The 26,147-nt window shown below is 47.1% G+C and overlaps 1 protein-coding gene across 4 annotated transcripts in view; it reads left to right on the forward strand.

Annotated features, from left to right (window-relative positions):
• The window catches only part of NMNAT2 (nicotinamide nucleotide adenylyltransferase 2), a 210,666-nt gene that overhangs the window by 171,218 nt on the left and 13,301 nt on the right, over nt 1-26,147 (forward strand). For all 4 annotated transcript variants that reach the window (XM_082473575.1, XM_082473573.1, XM_082473576.1 and 1 more), the window contains 4 exons: nt 1,735-1,861; nt 3,420-3,500; nt 4,614-4,658; nt 8,806-8,882. In XM_082473575.1, coding sequence (XP_082329701.1) covers nt 1,735-1,861; nt 3,420-3,500; nt 4,614-4,658; nt 8,806-8,882 — 330 coding nt within the window. The remainder of the gene's footprint in view (nt 1-1,734; nt 1,862-3,419; nt 3,501-4,613; nt 4,659-8,805; nt 8,883-26,147) is intronic.

The following is a 26,147-nucleotide window of genomic DNA, read 5'->3' on the forward strand; positions in this document are numbered from 1 at the left end:
GGCTTCCCGAGCCCTCCCTCTGTTACTCAGGCCCAGAAGCACGAGTCTGGGCCCGAGATGCTTGGCCAAGGACCCCCAGCTTGTTGCAGTGATGGTCACAGGCCGGCAAAGAATGCCAGTCACGATGGCCCCCACCTTGGAGCGGGAGCTTGGAGCTGCTTGTAACTCCCAGTCTGCCCGGTCCCAGCATCAGGCCGGTGTTCCTGGCCTGGAGAGTGGACCTGTTGGAGAGATAGACACGGGGCTTAATAGGTGATGCAAGGCTTTGCGAACGTGGGAGCCTGTGGAGGGCAGAGCGGGGCAGGTGGCCAGCACTTCTCTTCTCCAGCATAGAACAAGTCGAATGGGACTAATGATGCATGCAGCAAGAAGAAGAAAATCCTCAGCTACCAGACCGGTTATTTAATGAGAGTGTGGCGTTTTCTTTTCTGGATGTGAAAGCATAATAAAAAGGAGGCAAACTGTCCCTTCCACTCCACCAGCCGCAGCCGCACAGAGAATCCCACAAAGCAGGCTGAGAAGATCCTGTGGTCCCCGACCTCAGCTGGCTCCCAGATGCGGCTGCTGGCTGTCGTGACCATCGCCTGTCAGGAACATTACAGAAGTGACAGGTCACCCCACAAGACAAACGCCTGCCCTTCCAGGGCTCGGAAGTTCTCACGTTCTGCTCTGCCTGCACGGTGGTGTGTGGAAGATGCCTTTGGAGGGTCACCCCAATCCTTGGACTTGGTGTCCTCTGGCAGCAGGACTCAGTAATCCAGAAAGGGTGGTGGGCCAGGGATTGAGGGGAAGCTGGCTTTCAGGGAAGGGACCTTGAATAAGCAACAGCCCTATGAAGCTAAACAGAGTGAAAAATCACCCTTTGTTTCTCTGTTGCCCAATAGCTCCACTCCCGGCGGGCAAGGGGGGTTGCTTCTGGGTCAGCTGTGAAGAATGCTGCGTTATCAGCTCTGTGTTTTCTGTAGCACTAGAGAGAAGCAGCAGGCCAGATAACACAGGACAATGGATAATACACATAGAATTTCCGTTTGGCTCTGGAATGTGTATTCACACTCTGAGCAGGCGCAAGAGTTCCCAGAACCCCGCCCCTCTTCCTGCAGCACAAACACATCCTGCTCTGCCTGGCACTGCTCCCCAGCTTGGCCCTGTCATTGGCATCTCTGGCCTGGAGAGGCGGCAGGTGGTGATAGCGCCTGGTGTTTGCACGACCTTTCCCAAGCTTGCACAGCCCTTTTGCAGACATGACCTCATTTGAGCCCCATGAAGCAGGCAGGGAGGGCAGGCATGCATGTTCCACAGAAGGTCACAACATGTACAAAGTTCCTGCCAGGTGCCAGATGCTCTAAAGGCGCTCTGTGTATGCTCACTCGTGTAATCCTGCCGCAGCCCAGAAAGGTGGCTCTTTTGCCTCTCTATGTTAGGCTCTTGAGCTGAGGTTCAAGGGCAGGTAACTATCCAAGGTCACACAGCCAGAAGGGGGCAGAGCTCAAACTTGAACCCAGGTCTGTGAAACAACACAGCCCACGCGTTTCCCATCGAGCTCTCTCACCTCCTGCTAGCCTAGTGTGGTCACAGGGTGTGGCTGGGTCTAGAACCCACCTCCAGCCTTCTTTCTCAGTTCCAGGACACCTGACCATGATGGACAAGCAGATGAGCATTTGGAGATAACTGGGAAATGCTTTCATAAGTCTCTTGGGCTAACGACACTGACTCTGCCCTTCTTCCTTCCCCCAGCGGGTGACTGGCTGCATCCTCTCCAATGTCAACACACCCTCCATGACGCCTGTGATTGGACAGCCCCAGAATGAGACCTCCCAGCCCATTTACCAGAACAGCAATGTGCCCACCAAGCCCACTGCAGGTAGGGGAACATTGGTGTAGAGCAGGGGCTCTCATACTTCAGAATCGCCTGCAGGGCTTGTTAAAATCCAGATCGCTAAGCGCTGCCCCAGAATTTGATTCAGTGGGTCTGGAAGAAGGAAGAGAATTCGCATTTTTAAAAAGTCAATGCTGATGCTCTGGTCCAGGGACCATACTTTGAGAACTCTCAATGTAGGGCATCAGAGAGAAATAGTCACAGTGATAGAGACAGGAACAGAGACAGAGAGAGACAGGGGTGATGGTGTGCATTTTAATATAAATATGAGTGCCTTAAGTGGGTATTAAAGACAAAAGGGAGCATTTTTCTCTGCCTTTTCTAAGGAGGTTGAGGATCTTACCAAGGTCACACAGTAAGGAAGTAGCAGGGCCAGGAGTCAAACCCAGGCAGTCTGCAGCCAGAGTCCCACACTCTTAGCCATCCCTTCACTGACAAAGAGCAGGGGTCCCCCAACATTTACTCAGCACCTAGTATTATATGCTTGCACGGTGCTCAGTGCTTTACACGGGTTCTCATTTAATGCGGTAATTCTGTGATATAGATATTATAGTCCCATTTACAAAGAGAAAACTGGGCTTCAGAGAAGGTGAGTGATTTGCCTAAGGTCACACAGCTCAAAAGTAGAAGAGCCAGAATTCATATTCAGGGCTGTCTGATTCCAAGGTCCACGTTCTTCCTAATATTTTCTTCCAGGTCAATTGCAAGAGACAGATCCTGGTATTACTTTTCAAGCCTAGAGACCATAATCTATTTGGTTATCAGTCTATCATAAATAGGGTAATTCACAAGGATGAGCCAGAATTTCATAGTTTGCATATAGCTACGTCTGGGGGCTCAGAAAACTTCTCTGGATTAGAGCTCAGAAAGATCACTGAAAACCAGATCCCTCTCAGCCAAAGTAGAATGTCTGATTATTCTAAACACCATCCGAAAGGGAAGGAAGGCCTTTGCTCAGCAGAAATTACTCCAAATGAATTCTTTGCCACAGGCCGAGTCTCCGTGGATTTGGGTGTTACTGTTTAGTGTTGGGGGTGGCTGAGGAAATGCACATGATATTAAAAAAACGAAAAATGCAAACAGGGCACAGGCCCTTTAAATGTAGACTATGATCCAATTTATGTTACGTAGACATATCTGCATTAATACACATAATAAAAATGGAAGAAAATTAAAAATATACGCATACTTTAGTGGTGGTTATCTCTAGCGGTGGAATTATGGGTGCTTTCTATTTTCCTTTTTATATATATTCCTCTTCCATATTTTCCAATTTTTCAACAGTGTAATAAACATGACCAGAAAATAGATTCCCATCTAGGGCTCAGAATGCTTGTGCCTTGGACTGGGAATGAGAAGAGGGAATTTGGGCTGTCATATTTCTGTTCTTTCTTTCCACCCTCCTACTGCCTCCATGACCCAACCCCTGCCCCTCCAGGGCAGCCCCACTGTTTACAGTGGCCCAAATGTGGGACTGACGCGAGTGTGAGTTGTGAGTGGTTCTCTCCGTCTGTCCCTGTCTGTCTTGCTGTCTCTCCCATAGCCAAGATCCTGGGAAAGGTGGGAGAAAGCCTAAGCCGGATCTGCTGTGTCCGCCCACCGGTGGAGCGCTTCACCTTTGTGGGTAAGGGAGCAAGGACCTTCTTTACCAATCCCGCCTCTTTTCTTTCCCTCCTCCCTTTGTTCATTCACCAGACAAGCCCCAGCACCTGCTGTGGGATGAGTATTTATAGAGCAAAAATTGGGAGAGAAGAGAGGATGTCACCAGGCCTGCAGGGCCAAGGTGTGATGGGAGCCCAGAGGCGCGATCATCCTGGCTCAGGGATCCTGGAGACCTTCCCCACTCCTCTCCCCTCCTTGGGCTGTTCTGGTCCTTCCCTCTATAGGATGTGTCCACCCGCCTGAGAGTTCTCGGAGGCCCAGCATCCTCCCTCAGGTCCTCCCAGCTCTGGCAGTGTCAGTACTCCTGCTGAGAGGCTAAGAACACACAAGCCCTTTCCTTAATTTTCTCCATTTTTTGGCCGCTCCCCTAAGGACTCAGCATAGATGAGAATAGCTGCCTCTGGGGCTCTTTCTCCTACAAACCCCAAATTCGACTCTGCAGAAGAGCTGAAGGTCTAGGCCCCATTCCTTTGACTCTTTGGGGCTGACTTCTGCCATTTCTCAAATTTCCAACCTTGAATAGGAACTAAGAGGGATGGTTGAGGAGGCAGGGGGCCAGGGTGGCATCCCCATGGTGCTCTGCACACCGTGTGCCCCATGTGGGCGTGCACACTCAGAGCACATGGTAAAGCCTCTGTCTTTCACACCTTTCCCGGCCTCTCCATCCTGCCACGTGAAAAATCTCAGCGTACTCAGTTTTGCTTGTTCTTTGAACCAGAACGCTGAACGAGAGAGGGCCGCCTCCGTGTGACGCTACAAGCTGTCACCCTAGGTTCAAGGAAGGTGCTCTTGTGGCCAGCCTCCCCCAAATACAGAAGGAAACAAAATGCGCTCAGCATGAGCACGAGTGTGTCCGTCATTGGCAACCCAGCCGGGCTGTCCAATTCTGAAAGTCCCAGAACAGTGAATCCTGCCTCTGGAGCCTGAGGAGATGCTCCCTCTCCATTTACACTACTCAGATGTCCCTACTCCCACCCAGTCACCCCACCCCGGGTCCTCCCTCTCAGTACAGAATGCCATCAGGTACCCGGAAGTTGGTTCCCTGATGCTTCTGCATTTCCTCTTTCCTCCCTAGATGAGAATGCCAATCTGGGCACAGTGATGCGGTACGAGGAGATTGGTGAGTGGGGCTGGGCAAGTGGGAACATTTGGGGCCACCTGCCTCCACCGCGGGCAAAGTGGGGGAGGGGAGAGCCTTGCCAACCCTGGGTGGTGTTTGCAGCAGGGTCTGCTCTTAGAGGGATAATTGATTGTTCCCAAGCTAAGATCATATTCTTAGTCATCTCTCCTTTAACATCTCCATACTAGATTCAGGTAGGTTCCCAGGAGGAAGGACGGGATGAGTTGGCAATTTTCCCTTCGGAGCCTCTTCTCCCTCATTCAAAAGTCATGAAAGTTGAGTTCATTGCCAGCCAGAGAGACTCTTCTCTTGCCCACAGCACTGTGCCTGTGGCAGAAGAGCTCCCCTACCTTCCTCACCAGAGGATTCCGGCGTTTGGACGATGAGGAGGAGAGACGGGACAGAAAGCCACATCTATGACCTCCCCCACAGCCTTGAGTAGAGACTAAGGCCCCGACTGTGTGTGAGGGCAGTGAAGTCCCCGAGCCAGAGCAGGTGGAAGGTGGTTACACGGAGCTGTCAGGATGGGAAGGAGCTAACCCCCCACAGAAGTGAGCTGAGTCCTGGGCAACCCTAGGAAACAAACCAGGAAACAGATCTTTCCGAGGTTCCAGAATAAGTTAGAGACACAAGTATCTGAAGCCGGGTAAAGGGCAGACAGCAAGAGTGGAGCTGGAGCTGATGCAGGTACCAGGTGACAAGGAGGGTCAGTGACAGCTGGAATGCTTGAAATTCTAGGATGAGGGGCAACCTGGTGTCCAGCTGACATGCTTAATCTCCAACTCGAGCTACAGAGATGCGCCAGGCACCCCCTCCTAGAGATGGAGGTTTGGGGCTGCACCTGGGCACTGGGATCTCCCAGGAGGCCCAGCAGATGTGATGTCATTTCAAGGAACTTCTCTGGGGCCTGTCCCCTGATCCCAGGCAGTGGTGCACCTGAGTTGGCTCATATTTATTCGCCAGAGCCATTTGTAAAATTTTCAGGGATCTTACCAACCAGTTGTTAAACGCAGCCTATACTAAAAATTAAATTATATTAAGTAACAGTTAAATACATTGTATTCAAAACAAAAGTATTAAGTACTCAAAACTCCTCACTTCCCAATTCTTTTATCAAGTTTTAATAGGATTTATTTACCAGCACATGGCTGTCTGAGGACCACAGGAAAGGGTGCCTGCCTTTCTGGATGCTTCCCAAAGCCAGCAGGAAGAAGCATGCAACCCCAGGTTCCACAGCCCCAAACACCCAAAAGCCCTGCAGTTCCACACCTGGCCAGGAACTACCTTACCCAGGGAGGAAGTCTTCTCCACCAGACCAGCCGAGCTCAGATCAGTCTTCAGACCTTCAGCTCTATTCCAATGTATATTTTCCTCCGACACCTTGTTCCAGGAAGAATGCATGGTGGCCCAGCTTCAGCTGGGACCTCTTTACCTTCCCAGCACCCAGGGCCTACGTATCAGGCTGTCCTGCCCTGGGGAGTTCCCCCTCCTACGGAGAGGCAATGGGATGGGTGTCTGTTTGCACGGCCACGCTCCTAGCTCCTAGCACTCCACGTTTACCATCTCACTGCAGCCTTGTGAGGGGCAGGGCTAGTCTTAGCCCCATCTTACTCCTCTTTCAGAGAAAGGAAAGCTGAGTGGCCACAGCTGTCTGGATGGATTCGTGGCCTCGTGTAGTACAGGTGGCAGCTGCCTCAGTGTGCAGTGGGTACTGGAAGGGGCTGCAGGGCCTGGGGTTTTGCATAACCCGGATTCCCGGGAGGAGAGTGTGGCTGGAGAGTGCTGATTCTGGCTCCCTGGATCCTGAACTGGGGAAGGAAGTTGGACCCAGAGGAGGTCCCAGGAAGGGAGCTTGCCTGGCCTCTAGACCACTGTGCTGTGAGGCCCTCTGGCTCACACGTCCCCTTTTTGAAATCCCCTTGCATGCTTCACGAAAAGGAAAAAGCCATTTCTCCTAGCTCAGTTAGCATCTATGCCTCCATTTCCACTTCCTTAACCCACTGACTGCTCCCGAGGCCTGCCCCAGACCCAAGGCTTATGGGCTGAAAACACGTACCTTAGTCTCAGATGATAAACCTGAGAAATCACTGCTGCCCTCCAGCGGCCACACGTGGGATTCCAAGCCCTGCCAGGGCCTCTTGGTCTGTGACAAATCCATCTGTTCCAGTGCTGCAAGCAAAGGTGGAAACCCTGCGCTTTAACTTGATCTGCTTTGGCTTTAAAAATAATCCTACATTATTTTCAAGTGAGAAAGTGAGTCTCTGGCTTGGGAATAGAAAAGAGATTTATTTCCATGGCTGTAGAGCAGGGTTTCTCAACCATGGCACTGTTGACACTGGGGACCAGATAATCCTGTGTCATGGGGGCTGCTGTGTGCTGTGTAGACTGTTGAGTGGCATTCCTGCCCTCTAAGCACTAGGGGCCAGCGGCACACCCCTCTCTCCAGTCTTGACAACCAAAAAAGTCTCCAGACATTGCCAAATTCTGGAGACAAAATCGCCCCCAGTTGAGAATCACTGATGGAGAAGAAACTGAGGACCAGCATGTCGTCTGGAGACGGCCAGCTAACTGAACTCTTAGGCCCACAGTTACAGAGCTTCAGCCTTTCAACAGAGAACTGACCTGGAATTCTGGGTGGCTCCAAGCTGGAGACAGGGAACAACAGGATCCCAGAATGAGCCCAGTCTGGCTCCTCTCAGCCATCCGAAGGCTGGTGGCCTAACACAGAGGGAGGCACCACTGACCAGGTCCTCCATGCTGCAAGAGACAAGGCCACAATCGCCATCCCCGACTGCCATCCCAGAGCGCCCAGAAGGCTCTTAGACGGCCTGCCCGCATGGCCTCTGCAGTCAGCCTGTCTGTTGTTCACTCATTCAACACATCCCGAGCACCTACTGTGCACAGGTCACTCTGCCAGGCCCTGGAGATATAAAGATCAATTAAGGTCCCTGGACATAAACAGACCATGAGGCTACAGTGTGACGTGGAGGAGAGGGGAGAGGGGAGGCTGCAGGAATATTTAAGAGTTAAGACCCCAGGGCTCCATGGGGCTCCCTGAGTATGGGCTGCACTGAGCTGGGACCGTGAGATGCGCTCACTGTCTGTCACCAGCCCAGCAGCCTTCCACTCAGCCTGCAGCCAGGGCGAGCTCACCACCTGAAAGTCCTCGTCAGGTCCCTGAGCTAGCTACAGGGTCTGAGGCGGGCAGAGCTGCCGCCCATCTCTCGGCCTCAGGGTCCAGGGTGGCAGCGTTCTCTGGAAGGCTCAGAGCGGGGCTGTCTCACTGTTTCAGGCAAGATACCCACAGCCACAGCCTCTTGATGGAAGGGCCTGGGATACCCGGGAACCAGACGCACCACCTGAATGCCAGCCCAGGTGGAAGTCTCTCCCCACGTGGTTCTGAGAATCCCAGGATTCTTTTTCCCCCTGTTGCTCAGTGTTCATGCCCCGGTCAGTTTGCTGCCTGTTTTAAATGACAGCGGCCCCACTGGGGTAATTCAGAGTGAGCTTAATGAGGGAAGAAAAACAAGTGACAAGCAAGAAGTACGCCTGGGAGTCAGGAAAGTGGGGGGCAGCCTCACTCCTCAAGCCCTTTGCTGAGGACAGTGGCCATGTAAATAGAGGACATCCGATGAGCTGAGCTAGCTGATGAATTGAGGGTGTACTCGGGGTCCCCCGCCCCCCATCACATCGGGTGCTTGTGACAAGACAAACCCCAGATAATGCACAGCAGCGGAGGAGCCAAACTCCACGGGCACTTCGGTTTGGTATGGAGCAAAGGAGAGACCCTTAGACCTCACACTAGGCATGTAGCTGGCTCAGTCTCTGTTTGGGTGACCAGCCATCCTGGTTTAGCATGGAAACCCATCCTGGAAACCCCTCAGTACCAGCAAAGCAGGACAGTTAGTCTCCCTCTCTGCTCCATTCCTCCTGCAGGGAATGAGGGTGGTCTGTAAATGAGCCTGGGGGAGGGGTGAGCAGAGGTTTCAGCATGGCACACACCGTGGTGCAGAGGTGCCTGGAAGAACTGGGCTCTGGAGCCCCAAGGATGGGACACTTCTGTGTTCAGCGGGGGAAGAAGGCTGAGACTTGAATGTTTCCCAGGGCTCCACTCACTCCCTTGTCAAACTTTGTTCCCCCTCCTCAGAGCTGCGGATCTTGCTGCTGTGTGGCAGTGACCTTCTGGAGTCCTTCTGCATCCCAGGGCTCTGGAATGAGGCAGATGTGAGTAGCAAGGTTATGGCCTGTGCACAGCTGGCGTGGGGATGGATGGGGAGGGGGCACTCGACTTTGACCTGTAGTCTTCCCTCCTCACACAGGAGGGCAATGGGCCATCCATTCACATATGATGGAAGAAAATTCTCAAAGCAGCTATACTCCAATAAAAATTAGTTTAAAAAATTAAATTAAATTAAAAAAAAGAAAACTCTCACCTACCCCCAGGTTTATCTCGTCCTGTATTTTTATACTCACTCCTCCTCATGCTTGCTCCTGGAAAGCCCCTGGGAAAAAAAGCAATCTGAGTCATAGAATACCTTCTCCAAGTAGTGCTTGGAAGGTGTGTGCTGGTGGGGAAAGATGGGGGAGGGAGGAAGTTTTTTAAAAAGCCTTTGCCCTTTTGAAATGTGTGTGTTTTGTTTTCCTTTGATTCTTTTGAAGAGGTGGTAAATACCACCCTAGAATTCCCTTAACAAGAGAAAAGGGGTCAAGAGGGGAGAAGTTAATAGCAAAAGGTCAGTAGGATCCTTCTGGCAATTGACTTGGGATAGAGAGAACTAGGAAGTTAAACTTATACCATTTAGAAGCTCAGTGGACATCTTTTGTACCAGATCTGACAGAGATGGTCTTAAACTAGCTAATTCATGAGTTACTCACCCTTCAGACGTACATTCATTTTTGTTCTTTCATTAATTCATTCATCTGATAGCCAGAGCTAATGCTAGCTCCCAAACTCATAGCCCTTTGAAAGTTGGATTCTCAGGGCAGATATTCTAGACCTAGTACTTTTTCATTACTTACTGTGTGACCCCATACAAATCACTCAACTCCTCTGGGCCTTGGTTGTTTTTTTAAAATCTATAGAATGTTATCTGTAGCATTTGGAGATTTTTAAAGAAATAAACAATACAGTCCCTGCCCCCCAAGTATCAGGTACCACCTGGTACCAAGTATTACCACCTGGTAAGATGTCTGCATATGAAAATTTTTCATGTATATATATGTCTCTGAAGAGAGAGAGAAGTAGAGAACCTTCAGGGTTAAACTCAAGATTCTAGTTCTGCTCCAACACAGCTCATGACAAAATATATTCCGAGCATCAGTTTTTCCCATCTCTAAAATGGGCATCCTAATAGTACCTATCTCATAGGGTCTGGGGAGAATTAAGTGAGATTATCCATGTAAAGTGCCCAGCCTAGCACCTGACACACAGTGACGTAAAACAACTGTTAATAAGTGAATTTACCTAAATAGACACATAGATAAACACATAAATATTCAAGGTGAAGGGCATAGATGCTAGCCTGCTGTGGGGTAACCAAGAGTGGAGGCATAGTTTCAGGGAAGCAGATTATACTGTGTAGTCCTTTCTTCTCTACCCCTGCACAATTTCCTGCAGGTGAAATTTGAAACCTCTTTTCGGTTCTGGATTAAGTGGCTTAATTAACTTTTACTTTCCTCTCTACTTCACAAGTTGCTTTGAAAGGAAAAAGTAATGCGGGGGAAGTTCTGTACAAGATTTCAGCAAAGCTCTTTCAAGAATCCAGGCAAATCCGGGCAATTGCCTGAGGCCCCATCCCATGGGGAGTTCCTGGCAGCCCGGGAGCGATTCAGAGGGATGAAATTGACAGGGGCAGCAGCCTGAACGGCCGCTGCATGAACAGGACGTCTCTAGGGCCTCTTTGCTAAGTGTGACTCTCAAGGGCAGACCCCCGCTTTCTGGAGCCTGAAATTGACACAACTGGGGGCCCTTGAAGCACGGCCAGTCCCTCTGTGTTCCTCCCAGAGAGAAGACCGACTGCAGCGCCTCTAATTTCTCTCCGACGTGGCTGCTGCTGACGTTGTCAGATCCCACATTCAGAGAACCAGGAAAAAGAGCCCCAGGTCACTCCTCTTCCTGTTGGTCCCTGATGCTGAAATGACGTGTTGGTTACAAGAAAAGAACTGAAAAACCGATAGCTGTGGGTTTACTGGGGCTGTGGTAGTGGAGGTGGAGTGAGACCCTCATCTGTTCAACCATGTTCCCACCTGACGGTCATCCTGGAGATTGGAGCACCCAGCCCGGCCGCTCCCAGAGGCACAGCAATTCCAAACCAGCAGGGACCCCACATCTGTCCTGTTCAGCGTGCTGAGAATTCCAATCCACAGCACAGGTGGAGGGAGACTGGCTGAAGCGGACCCTCAGGGCTCACTCCAGATGGTTCTCTAGAGCCCAGAGCTCTACCTCCCCACCCCCACCCAACCGATTGCTCAGTTCCCTGATTCCACCGACCGTGAATCTGTGGGGTCCTTAGAATCATGACAGCCGAGGGAGAGGCAAAAAAAAAAAAAAAACAAATCAAAATCAAGGAGCTGTTTCCTTATGTAACAAGTGTGAATTTCAGGCCACAACAGAAGTGTGCCAGAAATATCACAATTTATTTAAATCACGTGAAAATTCAACTCCAAATCACCATCCCAGGGATGATGGAAAGTTAGGCTCAGTCATTACTGACTAGCAGAACCTGAGAGGCTCCCGTGGGCTCTGAACGTGAACATCCGTTCATCAGGGTCGCCACAGACATCTTCCCTATGGGGGCCTTCGCGGTCCAGTGAGGTGGATGACAAGCTGCTCCAGGCCCACCTGGGGCATGGGACTCCTGGCTGAGTCTGGAAGGCCCCGTGCTGGGCCCAACCCACCTATGATCCTGGCCCTATTTTCTTCTGAGGCTTTGCCCTTAGGGTGCTGTCTGGGAGGGAGAAGGAGGTGGGCTTCACAGCTCTCTAGCTTCTTTGTAGTGTGGAAGGGGGGCAGCTGAACCTCTTCTTTCTATTCTGAAGCTATCTCCCCTATTTTCTCTCCCCTCCTCTGGACATCTAGGGAAATCTCTTCAGTGGTTTAAAGCCATTGACTTCAAAACGTACTATTTTCTGCCGTGAAAACTCTCATAAAGGGTCTGGTTCTCTGCTAGAAATAGGGTGGGGATTGGGCAAAGGCATATATAGGGAACATGAAACTAGTTAGTAACTCAGTGAATTATCCCACTGTCCGTATTTGGGGAAAGTTGGAGCTCAGGGTCTAGAAAAGGAAGGTCTTTCTTTCAAGACTGGTACAGGGTGAGCCCTGCTTATTCTAATAAAAAGTTCTAGCCTCTGGAGTTTGCCTGGAAGCGGCCCATTTCAGGGATCTCTGTTCCTAACCATGAGATTACCAGGCATCAGGTTTGTGAGACCCACTTCTGTCCCAGGTTTCATTCTTTTATTCAACCCTTTATCAGAACACATTTCTTTTTATCATCTGGTGTTCCAAGTGGTACTTGCTGGCCACAGACCTGTGCTCAGTGACCATGAACCTGAAGCCTTGAATCTGCCAATGATGGCACAGGAGGGTGAGGAAGAGAACCAAGTTTCTTGGAAAAGTCCTAGACCCTTGCTCTGCGTTCCAGTCTCTCCAGAATCCTCAGGAGCAAACCAAGAGAGAAGCCACTAGTTCAGACAGGTCTGGGAGACATAGAAGCCCCACCATCCTTCTGTAAAGAAAGCTCAGTGGGGACCGTGGAGCAGCAATGCCCCACCCAGGCTGGAAAGCAGCTGGGACAGTCTGTTCTACAGTAGGGCTGCCAAGCCCTCTTTCGACACAATCACAAACTCTCCGTTGAGTCAGTCTTGCTCTTTCTTTTGATTTGGATTCCTGAACCTATGCTCTCCGTCCAGAAATCTAATTACACAACTAAAGGAACAACCCATCCCCACCCAAACACATCCCCTGGGCATTTCCCAACAGACACAAAAATCCATCAGCCCATAGTGGATTCTGACCTTCTCTGACCCATGGCACACCCCTTCCCCTTACATTCCGTGGGGAGAAAATTCCATACATATACATCATGTTTCTCTCTATGGAATACAAAAGAGTTGCTTGTGTGGCCTGGCAGTTGGCATTTTCATTCTTGATTCCTGAGAGAGAGCAAGGTCCAGTTTCCTGGACCAGCCTTTGGAGTTTGGGACCAGCCTTTGGAGTTTGGGATCTTTGCTATGCCGCATCCTGACACCAGCACCAAAGCACATATCCAGGCATGGACCGGGGTCTATGGGAAGTCAAGGCCAAAGCCTAAAGGGTCAGCCATGGACAGATTTGTGAAACAGGAAACTCTTATCCTCACTCCCCTCCCCCAGACAAAACCCATCGTCTAGGGATCTGCTGCTGCCAGCTGCTTTGTCCATCATATTATAATGGAAGGCAGTCTGGCAATTAATTCTGATTCAAGCATTCTTTCGTTCAATCAATATTTCAGCTGATACTGAGTGCCCAGTATGAATATAAGCGCGTTGTTTGTCCTTGCAGCACTTGCAATCTAAAAATATCTTACAGTTTTTATTCTATTAGTTCTTTATATTACATGAAATAAAACATATAAAAAGTTTAGAAGAGTTCTTGAACCTAGTAAGCAGTCAATAAATGTTGGCTGTTATTTATTCATTGGTTTTAAAATATTTATTGAGTACCTGCCATGGGCCAGACACTGTTCTAGGGCTGGAAGAACGGAGAAAACAGAATAGACAAAGTTCCCCACCGTTGTGCACTGTGCTTTCTAATGGGGAGACACAATAAACACTTAGCTTGTTTCTCGTGGATTGTCTCAGTTAACCACCGGAACACTCCTGAAAGTGGAATCTCGGTTCCCATTTATAGGTATGGAAACCAGGGCTCACATGGATTGAGACTTGTCCGAGACCACTTAGCTATTAGCAGCAGAGCAGGACTTGGCATACATTCAGATCCCTAATCCAGATAAGACAGGCAAGTGGGAAGAATGACGTGTAATTCATAGCAGGCCACAAGGGAGGGGGTAGCACTTCAGCTGCGCTTTGAATAATGGGCAGGATTGGGTTAAGTGGGTACAAAAAGACGGGCTTTTGAGGTTGAGAGAAGGCTGTAAAAGATCCAGTGGTGGGCATAAGACCTTTTGGGGAGTTGGTTCTGGCTGGTTGAAATAGAAGGTTTATCTTGGTCCTTATCTGGGAGACTTTTGACTTTTCAGCAAGCAGGCAAAATCATTCAGTTTAATGATTAAATGTACTCACTGCTTGAGAATGGTATTTGCATTTTAAATGAGCAAGGGTCAATATTTAACTCAAAGGAATGAAAACCCAAAGGTGGAACATTAAGCACCAGAGATGGGCCAATGAGGAAACTGTTTTTTTTTCTTTTTCTTTCTTTTTGCACTTCTCAAAGCCCAACATTCCACAGGCTGGCTCTAATTGGCTGTGTTCTACGTTTTTCCAGCCAACCAGGCATGGGCTAACTGCTTCCTACATCCACCAGCTATGGGAAAACAACCAAAGAAAATAAACAGAGGAAGAGCCTGGGGCACTAGCCACTCCAGAAGAAATCCCAGGGCTCCAGGATAAATGGAGCAAAGACAAACATTTGGTTTTTCAGGCTCAGATGGTTTTTATCAGACAGTCCAGCCCCAGCCAGGAAGCCCAATGGACACTTCCACCCCGGGGATTAGGTCTCCACACTGATAAGCCTGATGCCGTGTTTCCAGCTCTGGGGAAGGCGGCTTCGGCCCTACCATGGGAGCTAGGGTTCTCGTGTGAAAGGCACTGTTGGTTTGGTTTTCACGCTTCTGACTTGAGTCTGGAATTCCTTGCCTTCCCACACCCCCAGGCAGATTGGAAATGGGAGTAGGAATGATTTCCCCTGGGAAACCCATCTGAAGGATCATTCATTGATTTGCACTAACAGAGCCATCCTGGAAATGTGTTCCCACCCGGCCTTCCCTCCAGAGAGGAGCAGGGGCCGGAAGAAGGGTGGAGGATTCTTTCCCGAAATGGCTGGAGCCTGTTTCAGAAGCTCCTCACCTACTGTTGTGTGGTTTCTGCTGGATGCTCTCTCCTTGCATCTTGTTTCACCTACTCAGAAGCACACAAAATTATATACTTTAGGGGGCAATGTACAGTAATGAGCTGAGGACTTAGGATACGCCTGGAGAAAAAATAAGATAGACTATATTCTCAAACCAAGAAATTTCAAGTCACTAAAATGGGAGTCTTAAAAATGGATCTAGAAGAGGCATACTGTGGTGGAAAGAGCCTTTAAAGTGAACCAGAGTGGGTTCAAATTCACTTACTTGCTGTGCAGCTTGGACTAGTTACTACATCTCACTGAGTCTTGGTTTCCCCATCTATGAAGTGAGAACTGAAGCACACATCTCAGAAGATGGTTGCTTCAAGGATTAAATGTATTAAGAAATAAAGCTGCTAGTACTGTGCCCGGTGCATAGCAGGTCCTCTAATAAATGGTGCTTCTGCTTCCTGCTGGTAGTCCCCTGTTCATCCCTGAATATCCTCATCTGGAAAAGAAGTACGAGTTGGCCTGAGTAACTCAGGTACTGTACCTTGGGAAGAGAGGAGAGATGTTTGAGGGAGATGGTCAGGATCCTGAACCCTGATCTCAGAATGATTCCATAGAGGGTCTTTACCAGTTAGACTTGCCTGGGTAAGTCAGCGTAAATTGGATTCTGTCGCTAATGGAAGTCAAGCCCTCTGTTTAAAGCACTCTAATGGCTTCTCTTCACATTTGGAATGAAACCCCATCTTTATCGTGATCTGGTCCTTCTCTACTTCTCCCGCCTCTCTGTGCCCCAGTTCCACCTAGTTTCTTTATTTGAACAGTTTTTCCCACCTCAGGGCCTTTGCACTAGCTGTGGCCTCACTGGGAACGCTCTTTTCCCAGGTATCCCTATGTCTGGCCGGTTCTTGTCATTTAGGTTTCGGCTTAAAAGTCATTTTGTTTTATATTCAGTATTGTACTTAGCTCCACCTGATGTTTTCTTATTTATGTATTTATTTGTTTACGATCTCTCCCTACTGGAGGTAAGCTCTGTGAGCACACTGCACTTGTCTGTCTCATTGGGCAACACCAGGACAGTGCCTGGTTCACCATATACACTCAATAAAAGTTTGTTGAATGAAAGAATGTAAGAGTACCTGGGAACAGCTTGGTTGGAGAAATTCATCCTCCACCGTGAGATATGGCCCTAACTTTTGCCAGTTACCCAGAAGACATTAGCCACTACAAGAGATTAGCCACTTAATAGTAACCTGCCCTTATCCTTCAGAGCAATACAGTTGAAATAATTAGTCATTTGTTTAATGTCTCCCACTAGATAGTGATTGAGCCAAGAGATGAGGCCGCGTCTGTCTTGCTCAGCCCTGGTGCCCAGGAAAGTGCCTGGCTAAGATCACAGGGCATCCTCCCACCCAGAGTATCCCTGAAACCCAGCAGGGCAGGTCTTGAAATTCCGCCTCCTGGAAGGATGATGATGATTCCACATTCCTTCCAAGAGATCTGCCTCCTGGCTGCCACGAGTGTTCTCACTCCCGAGGCCAAGTTGCTTCCTGCCTCAACATGTCTCATATCCTTTCCTCAGATTCCCCACACTGGGGGGAACAGAGTCTGCCCCCTCCCACTTCCTCTCCCCTTCCCCACCCCTGCCGCCCCTGGGAGCCTTTGACCAGAAGATGAAAAGATACGATCAAAGCTGTGCCTGTGAGCAGGAAGTTGAAGCAGGATGAATGTCACAGACCCCCACCTCTGAGACACGACACAGGCCAGAGCTACAGTGAGAAGCCACTGTCTGCTGCGGGGGGAGAAGATTGTACCCTGATCCTGCCCACTGCCATGTGGCAGAATGAGGTCACATCAGTCACCATCGGGAGAGGGAATTGCCAATCAGGACGGCTCTGCTGCTCTGACCACCCACCCACTCACCCACCTCCCCACCCCCAAGGCAAGACCTGCAGAGAACTCTTCATGAAGACACGGGAGGTGTTGGGCCCCTCGTGCTGGAACAGGAGCTCCATGCCAGGGGCCTGGGCACATTCCTGTGGGCTCCGTGGGCAGGGAGAGCTTGAGAAACCCTCCGTTTCCTGGGGTCAGACGTCTGTCCTCATCTCCCCAGAGCCGGGGGTGGGGCGGGGGTGGGGGGAGGAAATGTCCTCATTTTTGCTGGAATCCCCAGAGGTGCTCATCCCACAAGTATCTCATTTTGACTTCATCCCAAACCAAGCCAGAGTATTAGCAGCTCAGGCAACTGCCTCTATTATTAAAAGTGACAATTTTCCAAAGGTGGTTGCACGTCAGGAGGATTAGGAAGCATTGTAAAGAGGGAGGCTCCACCCCACTGTAGACATGTTGTATCAGAATCCCTGGGGTGAGGTCTGGGGGGGGGCTGTTGCTGCTGTTATTATTGTTTTTAAAGCTCCGGGGTGATTCCGCTGACCAATCAGATGAAGTGTGGGAACTTACAGAAGTAAGATCACCCGTGCTTTTCACGGGGAACTGGAAGTCTGTCTAGAGTCACCTCCTTGGGTCTCCCAGAGTTTCCATTAGGTACATCGGGCTTCCTTCCATGTCCTGAGGTGAGAGAGTTTATCAGCTAACTCAAGGACAACTGCCAGAGGGGGCTCTGCAGGAATCCACTTGCTCAACCGCATATATCGAGCATATATGATGTGCCAGGTCCTTTTCACCCAGGAACATGGCAGTGAACGAAACACACAAAATTGCCTGCCCTCATGAAGGTTACCTTTATAGGGAAGAGAGAAGGAGAGCAAAAAAAAGGTTAAATAAAGAAAATATACAAGGTGTTAGAGATAAATGCTATGGAGGAATATGAAGCGCAGTAGGAAGTGGAGACTGTCAGGGCGTGGGGTGGGTGTGGGTCTACGTGCACAGGGACGCAGGTTGAAATAGCATGGCCAGAGGAGGTCTCACTGAGAAGGTGGTATTTTTTTTTTTTTTTTTGGTTTCTATTGATACTTTTTCTTTTTTTAAACACATCTCTAGTGGAGTATAATTGCTTCAACATACCGTGTTAGTTTCTCTTGCACAACAAAGTGAATCAGTCATATGCATACACATGTCCCCATATCCCCTCCCTCTTGAGCCTCCCTCCCACCCTCCCTATCCCACCCCTCTAGGTCAGCACAAAGCACCGAGCTGATCTCCCTGTGCTATGCTGCTGCTTCCCACCAGCCAACTATTTTACATCCAGCAGTGTATATATGTCGATGCTACTCTCACTTCGCCCCAGCTTCCCCCTCCCACCCCATGTCATCAAGTCCATTCTCTATGTCTACCTCTTTATTCCTGCCCTGCAACTAGGTTCATCAGTACCATTTTTTTTTTTTTTTTTTAGATTCCATATATATGCATTAGCATACGGTATTTGTTTTTCTCTTTCTGACTTACTTCACTCTGTATGACGGACCCTAGGTCCATCCACCTCAGTACAAATGACTCAATTTCGTTTCTTTTTATGGCTGAGTAATATTCCATTATACATATGTGACACGTCTTCTTTATCCATTCATCTGTTGATGGACACTTAGGTTGCTTCCATGTCCTGGCTATTGTAAATAGTTCTGCAATGAACATTGTGGTGCATGTCTCTTTTTGAATTATGGTTTTCTCAGGGTATATGCCCAGTAGTGGGATTGCTGGGTCATATGGTAGTTTTATTTTTAGTTTTTTAAGGAACCTCCATACTGTTTTCCATAGTGGTTATATCAGTTTACATTCCCAGCAACAGTATACTGTTGGAGGGTTCCCTTTTCACCGCATCCTTTCCAGCATTTATTGTTTCTAGCTTTTTTGATAATGGCCATTCTGACCGGCATGAGGTGATACTTCATTGCAGTTTTGATTCCATCTCTAATAATTAGTGATGCTGAGCATCTTTTCATGTGCCTCTTGGCCATCTGTATGTCTTCCTTGGTGAAATGTCTATTTAGGTCTTCCGCCCATTTTTTAACTGCATTGTTTGTTTTGTTGATATTGAGCTCCATGAGCTGTTTGTATATTTTGGAGATTAATCCTTTGTTGTTTCATTTGCAAATATTTTCTCCCATTCTGAGGGTTGTCTTTTGTCTTGTTTATGGTTTCCTTTGCTGTGCAAAAGCTTTTAAGTTTAATTAAGTCCCATATGTTTATTTTTGTTTTTTTTTCTGTTACTCTAGGAGGTGGGTCAAAAATGATCTTGCTGTGGTTTATGTCAAAGAGTGTTTTTCCTATGTTTTCCTCTAAAAGTTTTATAGTGTCTGGTCTTACATTTAAGTCTTTAATCCATTTGGAGTTTATTTTTGTGTATGGTGTTAGGGAGTGTTCTAATTTCATTCTTTTACATGCAGCTGTCCAGTTTTCCCAGCACCACTTATTGAAGAGGCTGTCTTTTCTCCACTGTATGTTCTTGACTCCTTTGTCATAAATTAGGTGCTCATATGTGCATGGGTTTATCTCTGGGCATTCTACCCTGTAGCACTGATCTATATTTCTGTTTTTGTGCCAGCACCATACTGTCTTGATTACTGTAGCTTTGTAGTATAGATTGAAGTCAGGGAGCCTGATTCCTCCAGCTCCGTTTTTCTTTCTCAAGATTGCTTTGGCTATTCGGGGTCTTTTGTGTTTCCATACGAATTGTAAGATTTTTTTGTTCTAATTCTGTGAAGAATGCCATTGGTAGTTTGAGAGGGATTGCATTGAATCTGTAGATTGCTTTGGGCGGTATAGTCATTTTCACAATATTGATTCTTCCAATCCAAGAACATGGTATATTTCTCCATCTGTTTCTGTCATCTTTGATTTCTTCCATTAGTGTTTTATAGTTTTCTGAGTACAAGTGTTGTGCCTCCTTAGGCAGGTTTATTCCTAGGTATTTTATTCTTTTTGTTGCAATGGGGAATGGGAGTGTTTCCGTAATTTCTCTTTCTGATTTTTCATTGTTGGTGTATAGGAATGCCAGAGATTTCTGTGCATTAATTTTGTATCCTGAAACCTTACCAAATTCATTGATTAGTTCTAGTAGTTTTCTGGTGGCATCTTTAGGATTTTCTATGTATAGTATCATGTCATCAGCTAATAGTGACAGTTTGACTTCTTCTTTTCCAATTTGTACTCCTTTTATTTCTTTTTCTTCTCTGATTGCCCTAGCTAGGACTTCCAAAACTATGTTGAATAAGAGTGGGAGAGTGGACATCCTTATCTTGTTCCTGATCCTAGTGGAAGTGCTTTCAGTTTTTCACCATTGAATATGATGCCTGCTGTTGGTTTGTCATATGTGGCCTTTATTATGTTGAGGTAGGTTCCCTCTATGCCCATTTTCTGGACAGTTTTTATCATAAATGGGTGTTGAGTTTTGTCAAAAGCTTTTTCTGCGTCTATTGAGATGATCATATGGTTTTTATTCCTTAATTTGTTAATGTGGTGTATCACATTGATTGATTTGCATATATTGAAGAATCCTTGCATCCCTGGGATAAATCCCGCTTGATCATGGTGTATGATCCTTTTAATGTGCTGTTGGAATCTGTTTGCTAGTATTGTGTTCAGGATTTTTGCCTCTATGTTCATCAGTGATATTGGTCTATAATTTTCTTTTTTTGTGATATCTTTTTCTGGTTTTGGTATCAGGGTGATGGTGCCTTCGTAGAATGAATTTGGGAGTGTTTCTCCCTCTGCAATTTTTTGGAAGAGTTTGAGAAGGATTGGTGTTAGCTCTTCTCTAAATGTTTGATAGAATTTGCCCGTGAAACCATCTGGTCTGGACGTTTGTTTCTTGGAAGATTTTTAATTGCAGTTTCAATTTCATTACTTGTGATAGGTCTGTTTATATTTTCTAATTCTTCCTGGTTCAGTCTCGGAAAATTGTACCTTCCCAAGAATTTGTCCATTTCTTCGTGGTTGTCCATTTTATTGGCATATAGTTGCTTGTATTAGTCTCTTATAACCCTTTGTATTTCTGCAGTGTCAGTTGTGATTTCTCCTTTTTCATTTCTAATGTTATTGATTTGTGTCCTCTCCCTTTTTTTCTTGATGAGTCTGGCTAAGGGTTTATCAGTTTTGTTTATCTTCTCAAAGAACCAGCTTTTAGTTTTATTGATCTTTGCTATTGTTTTCTTCGTTTCTATTTCATTTATTTCTGCTCTGTTCTTTATGGTTTCTTTCCTTCTACTGACTTTGGGTTTTCTTTGTTCTTCTTTCTCTAGTTGTTTTAAGTGTAGGGTTAGATTGTTTACTTGAGATTTTTCTTGTTTCTTGAGGTGAGATCTTTTTATTTCTTCTTTGATTTCTTCAGTGATCTCCTGGTTATTTAGTAGTGCACTGTTTAGCCTCAATGTATTTGTGTTTTTTACAGTTTTTTTCCTGTAATTGACTTCCAATCTCATAGCATTGTGGTCAGAAAAGATGCTTGATATGATTTCAATTTTCTTAAATTTTCCAAGGCTTGATTTGTGACCCAAGATGTGATCTATCCTGGAGAATGTTGCATGTGCACTTGAGAAGAAAGTGTATTCTGCCACTTTGGGGTGGAATGTTCTATGAATATCAGTTAGATCTATCTGGTCTATTGTGTCATTTAAAGCTTGTGTTTCCTTATTTATTTTCTGTCTGGATGTAAGTGGGGTGTTAAAGTCTCCCACTATTATTGTGTTACTGTCAATTTCCCCTTTCATGGTTGTTAGCCTTTGCCTTATGTATTAAGGTGCTCCTATGTTGGGTGCATAAACATTTATAATTGTTATATCTTCTTGGATTGATCCCTTGGTCATTATGTAGTGTCCTTCCTTATCTCTTGTAACAATCTTTATTTTAAAGTCTATTTTATCTGATATGAGTATTGCTACTCCAGCTTTCTTTTGATTTCCATTTGCATGGAATATCTTTTTCCATCCCTTCACTTTCAGTCTGTATGTGTCCCTAGGTCTGAAGTGGGTCTCTTGTAGACAGCATATATACGGGTCTTGTTTTTGTAACCATTCAGCCACTCTATGTCTTTTGGTTGGGGCATTTAATCCATTTACGTTCAAGGTTATTATCCATATATATATGTTCCTATTACCATTTTCTTAATTGTTTTGTGTTTGTTTTTGTGGGTCTTTTTCTTCTCATGTGTTTCCCACCTAGAGAAGTTTCTTTAGCATTTGTTGTAAAGTTGGTTTGGTGGTGCTGAATTCTCTTAGCTTTTGCTTGTCTGAAAAGCTTTTGACTTCTCCATCGAATCTGAATGAGATCCTTGCTAGGTAGAGTAATCTTGGTTGTAGGTTTTTCTCTTTCATCACTTTAAGTATATCCTGCCACTCCCTTCTGGCCTGCAGAGTTTTTGCTGAAAAATCAGCTTATAAACTTATGGGGATTCCTTTGTATGTTATTTTTTTTTCCCTTGCTGCCTTTAATATTTTTTCTTGCATTTAATTTTTGTTAGCTTGATTAATATGTGTCTTGGCATGGTTTTCCTAGGGTTTATCCTGTATGGGACTCTCTGTGCTTCCTGGACTTGGGTGACTATTTCCTTTCCCATGTTAGGGAAGTTTTCCACTATAACCTCTTCAAATATTTTCTCAGACCCTTTCCTTTTCTCTTCTTTTTCTGGGACCCCTATAATTTGAATGCTGGTGCATTTAGTGTTGTCCCAGAGGTCTCTGAGATTGTCTTCAATTCTTTTCATTCTCTTTTCTTTATTCTGCTCCTTGGCAGTTATTTCCACCATTTTGTCTTCCAGCTCACTTATTCGTTCTTCTGCCTCCATTATTCTGTTATTGATTCCTTCTAGTGTATTTTTCATTTCAGTTATTGTGTTGTTCATCTCTGTTTGTTTGTTCTTTAGTTCTTCTAGATCTTTGTTAAACATTTCTTGTATTTTCTCAATCCGTGCTTCCATTCTATTTCCAAGATTCTGAATCATCTTTATTATATTACTCTGAATTCTTTTTCAGGTAGATTGCCTATTTCTTCTTCATTTATTTGGTCTTGTAGGTTTTTACCTTGCTCCTTCATCTGTGACGTATTTTTTTGCCATCTCATTTTTTTTTTTTTTTAAGAGTGGGATTGTGTTCCTGTTTTACTGGTTGTTTGACCTGAGGTTTCCAACACTGGAGTTTGTAGGCTATTGGGTATAGCCGGGTCTTGGTGCTGAGATGAAGACCTCCAGGAGACCTCACTCTGATGAATATTCCCTGGGGTCTGAGATTCTCTGTTAGTCCAGTGGTACGGACTCAGAGCTCCCACTGCAGGAGCTCCCACCTGACCGTGGGCTTGCAAATCAAGATCCCGCAAGCCACATGGGCAGCAAAAAAAAAAAAAAAAAAAAAAAAAGGTGGGGTGTGGGTGGGGAAGGCCTTGGCTGTGGAGGGCAGGGCCTAAGCAAGGGTGAGGTTTGGGCGGTGGGCAGGGCCAATGCTCAGGACCCACAGGGCTGGAAAAGGCCCTGGGGGCTGTGGGGGTTGGAACTTAGGCTCAAGGAACAGAAGGGGCCCAGGCATGCCCCCCACCCCTGGTCTCAGAAGGTAGGGGACCTCACCTGGGAGCCCAGCAGGCTTCCTGGGCTCGAGTGGGTGGGGCAAACACCCTCCTCGCCTCTCCTGCTCCTCTGGTCTGGGGTCTGGGAGGGCCCTTCCCACCTGCCTCTCCTGATCTCCCAGGCCTCCTTCCTGTGCCCCCTGGACCAATGCAGTTGGAGGGGGAAGGGGGGTCCTTGGCGGGCAGGGGACCGGCCTGGGAGCTCAGCAGGCTCCCCATGCCCAAGTGGGCGGGGCAATTGCCCTCCACTTCTCTCCCACTCCTCCCCAAGGGCCCCTCCCGCCTGCCTCTCCTGATCTCCCTGGCCTCCCTCCTATGCCCCCAAGGACCCACGCAGCCTGGAGGGGCCTTGAAGGTTGGGGGATCAGCCTGGAAGCTCAGCAGGCTCCCCGTGCCCGAGTGGGCAGGGCAATCGCCCTCTGCTCCTCTCCCACTCTTCCTGGAGAGTCCCTCCCACCTGCCTCTCCTGATATCCCTGGCCTCAGGGGCACAGATCTTATCTGGCCTCCACTTCTCCTCCCCCTCGTCCCCTTACATCCTACCGGTTCACTCTGGGGTTCCTCCCATCTTCTTGGGGATCAGAGTTCCCCACCAGCAGCCGGCAGGCACCCTAGTTGTGGGGAGACCTAACTCTGTGTCTTCCCACACTGCCATCTTGGTATTTAAGTGAAGGGTTTCGAGCCAAGGAGCAACATAATTTGGTGTATTCACATTATCAGTCTGGATGTTGGGAATAGACTGAAAAAGGCAAGAGAAAAACAAACCAGAGCAAGCCAAGTGAGAGCTAATGAAGATGAATTAGTTTTCATTTTTTTTTAATTAAAAAAATTCTTTTTTATTAACTTTTATTGTAGTATAGTTGCTTTACAATGTTGTGTTAGTTTCTGCTGTACAGCAAAGTGAATCAGCTATACGTATACATATATCCCCTCTTTTTTGGATTTCCTTCCCACTTAGGTCACCACAGAGCATTGAGGACAGGTCCCTATGCTATACAGTAGGTTCTCATTAGTTACCTATTTTATACATACTATCAATAGTGTATATATGTCAATCCCAATCTCCCAATTCATCCCACACACCTCCCCCCCTTTCCCCTTTGTATCCATACATTTGTGCTCTATGTCTGTGTCTCTATTTCTGCTTTGCAAATAAGATCATACATGAATTAGTTTTCTGTTGCTGCAAACTTGGTGGCTTAAAACTACACACATTTATTCTCTTTCACTTCTGGAAGCCAGAAGTGTGAAATAGGTTTCACTGGGGCAATACTAAGTTGTAGTCACAGCCGTAGTCCTTCCAGAGGCTCTTGGGGAGAATCTGTTTCCTCACCTTTTCCAGCTTCTAGAGCTGCATTTGTTGCATGCCTTGGTCCCTTCTTCCATCTTCAAGGCCAACAGTGTAGCATCTTCTCTGCTCCATCTTCACATCATCTTCTCTCTCCTGTGTTAAATCTCCCTCTGCCTTCTTCTTTAAGGACACTTGTTATTACATTAGGGCCCACCTAGGTCATCCAGAATAATCTCAAGATCCTTACTTTAATCACATCTGCAAGTCTCTTTTGCCACATAAATAACATTCACAGGTTCCAGGGATTAGGACTTCAGTGTTTTGGGGGCCCATTATTTAACCTAGCAGAGGAGGCTTGGACCAGGGTAGAAGTGATGGAAATGGTGAGAAATGAGCAGATTCTGGGATTTGTTTTGAAGACCAAACCAATTGAGTTGCTTTATACATTGAATGTGGGATGTGAGAGAAAGAGAGGAATCAAGGAAAGCACCAAGGCTTTGGCCTGAGCAGTTGTAGGAAGAGAGTTTCCATTTACTTAAATGAGAAAGACTACAGGAAAAGCATCTTGATGCCTGTAGGATGATGGTGGAGGGAATTGACTGATTGATTGATTGATGTCAGAGAGTTCAGGGGCTTGTGGACATATTATTTAGGTTTGAGATGCCTCGTCCAAGTGGGCATGTTGAAGAGACTGCTGGATGTATGAGTCTGAAGTTCAGGAGAGAAGTCTATGCTGGAGATATAAATTTGGAAGCCTTCCATGTGTCTTTAAAGCTTTGAAATTGAATGAAATCATTAAAGGTGCAAGTGTAAATAGAAAAGAAAAGAGCTCCAAGGACTGAGCCTGGGGGACTCCAGTCATTCGAGATAGGGGAGATGAGAAGGAACAGCACAGGGAGACCACAAAAGAGCAGCCAGCAAGGTAGAAGGACGACCAGGAGAGGGTGGATCTTGGAGGCCACGTGAAGACAGGAGACAAGGATAGGGGTGGGGGTGGGCAGGGCAGCTAAGCTCCTGGAGGGAGATGGGTACCTGCGGGATGAGGGCACACCTCACCAACTCTAGCAGCCGGCACCTCCTAGCACCCCAAAACACACACACACAAACACCTTCTGGCATGAAAATCAAGCCCATGTCCTCACGTCTGGCCAAAAGAGCAGAAAAGGTCTGCATTCTCTGGGCCAAACCCCTGCAGAGATGCCACCTGGATGTGGTAAAGCTGTGTGTCTTGTCTGGTAGACCCATCTCCTTTACCCCATCTGTGATTCCCAGAGGGCAAATCTGTCACCTGTTTCTGGAAGAGGAATTCCATCTCAAGCATCAAGGTCTCCATCTGCTTGCCACCCATTGAGCAGCCTGCACTGTTATTGATTGGGTGCTCAGATCATTAGTTCCTGAGTAGAAAGCAGCAGCTGCACTAATGTCACGGGTAGGGCCGTTCCCCGTGAGGCTTGACTGCCATTCTGAACCGTTGTTTTAATGCTTTAAACTAGAATGCTCACTTTATATATATATATATATATACACACACACACACACACACACACATATATATACGTGTGTGTGTGTATATATATATATATATACTTTATTTATTTATTTATTTATTTATTTATTTATATTTTTAATTTATTTTT

The sequence above is a fragment of the Balaenoptera physalus genome (genome assembly GCF_965194825.1).
Source record: "Balaenoptera physalus genome assembly, chromosome: 1".
Classification (NCBI taxonomy): domain Eukaryota; kingdom Metazoa; phylum Chordata; class Mammalia; order Artiodactyla; family Balaenopteridae; genus Balaenoptera; species Balaenoptera physalus.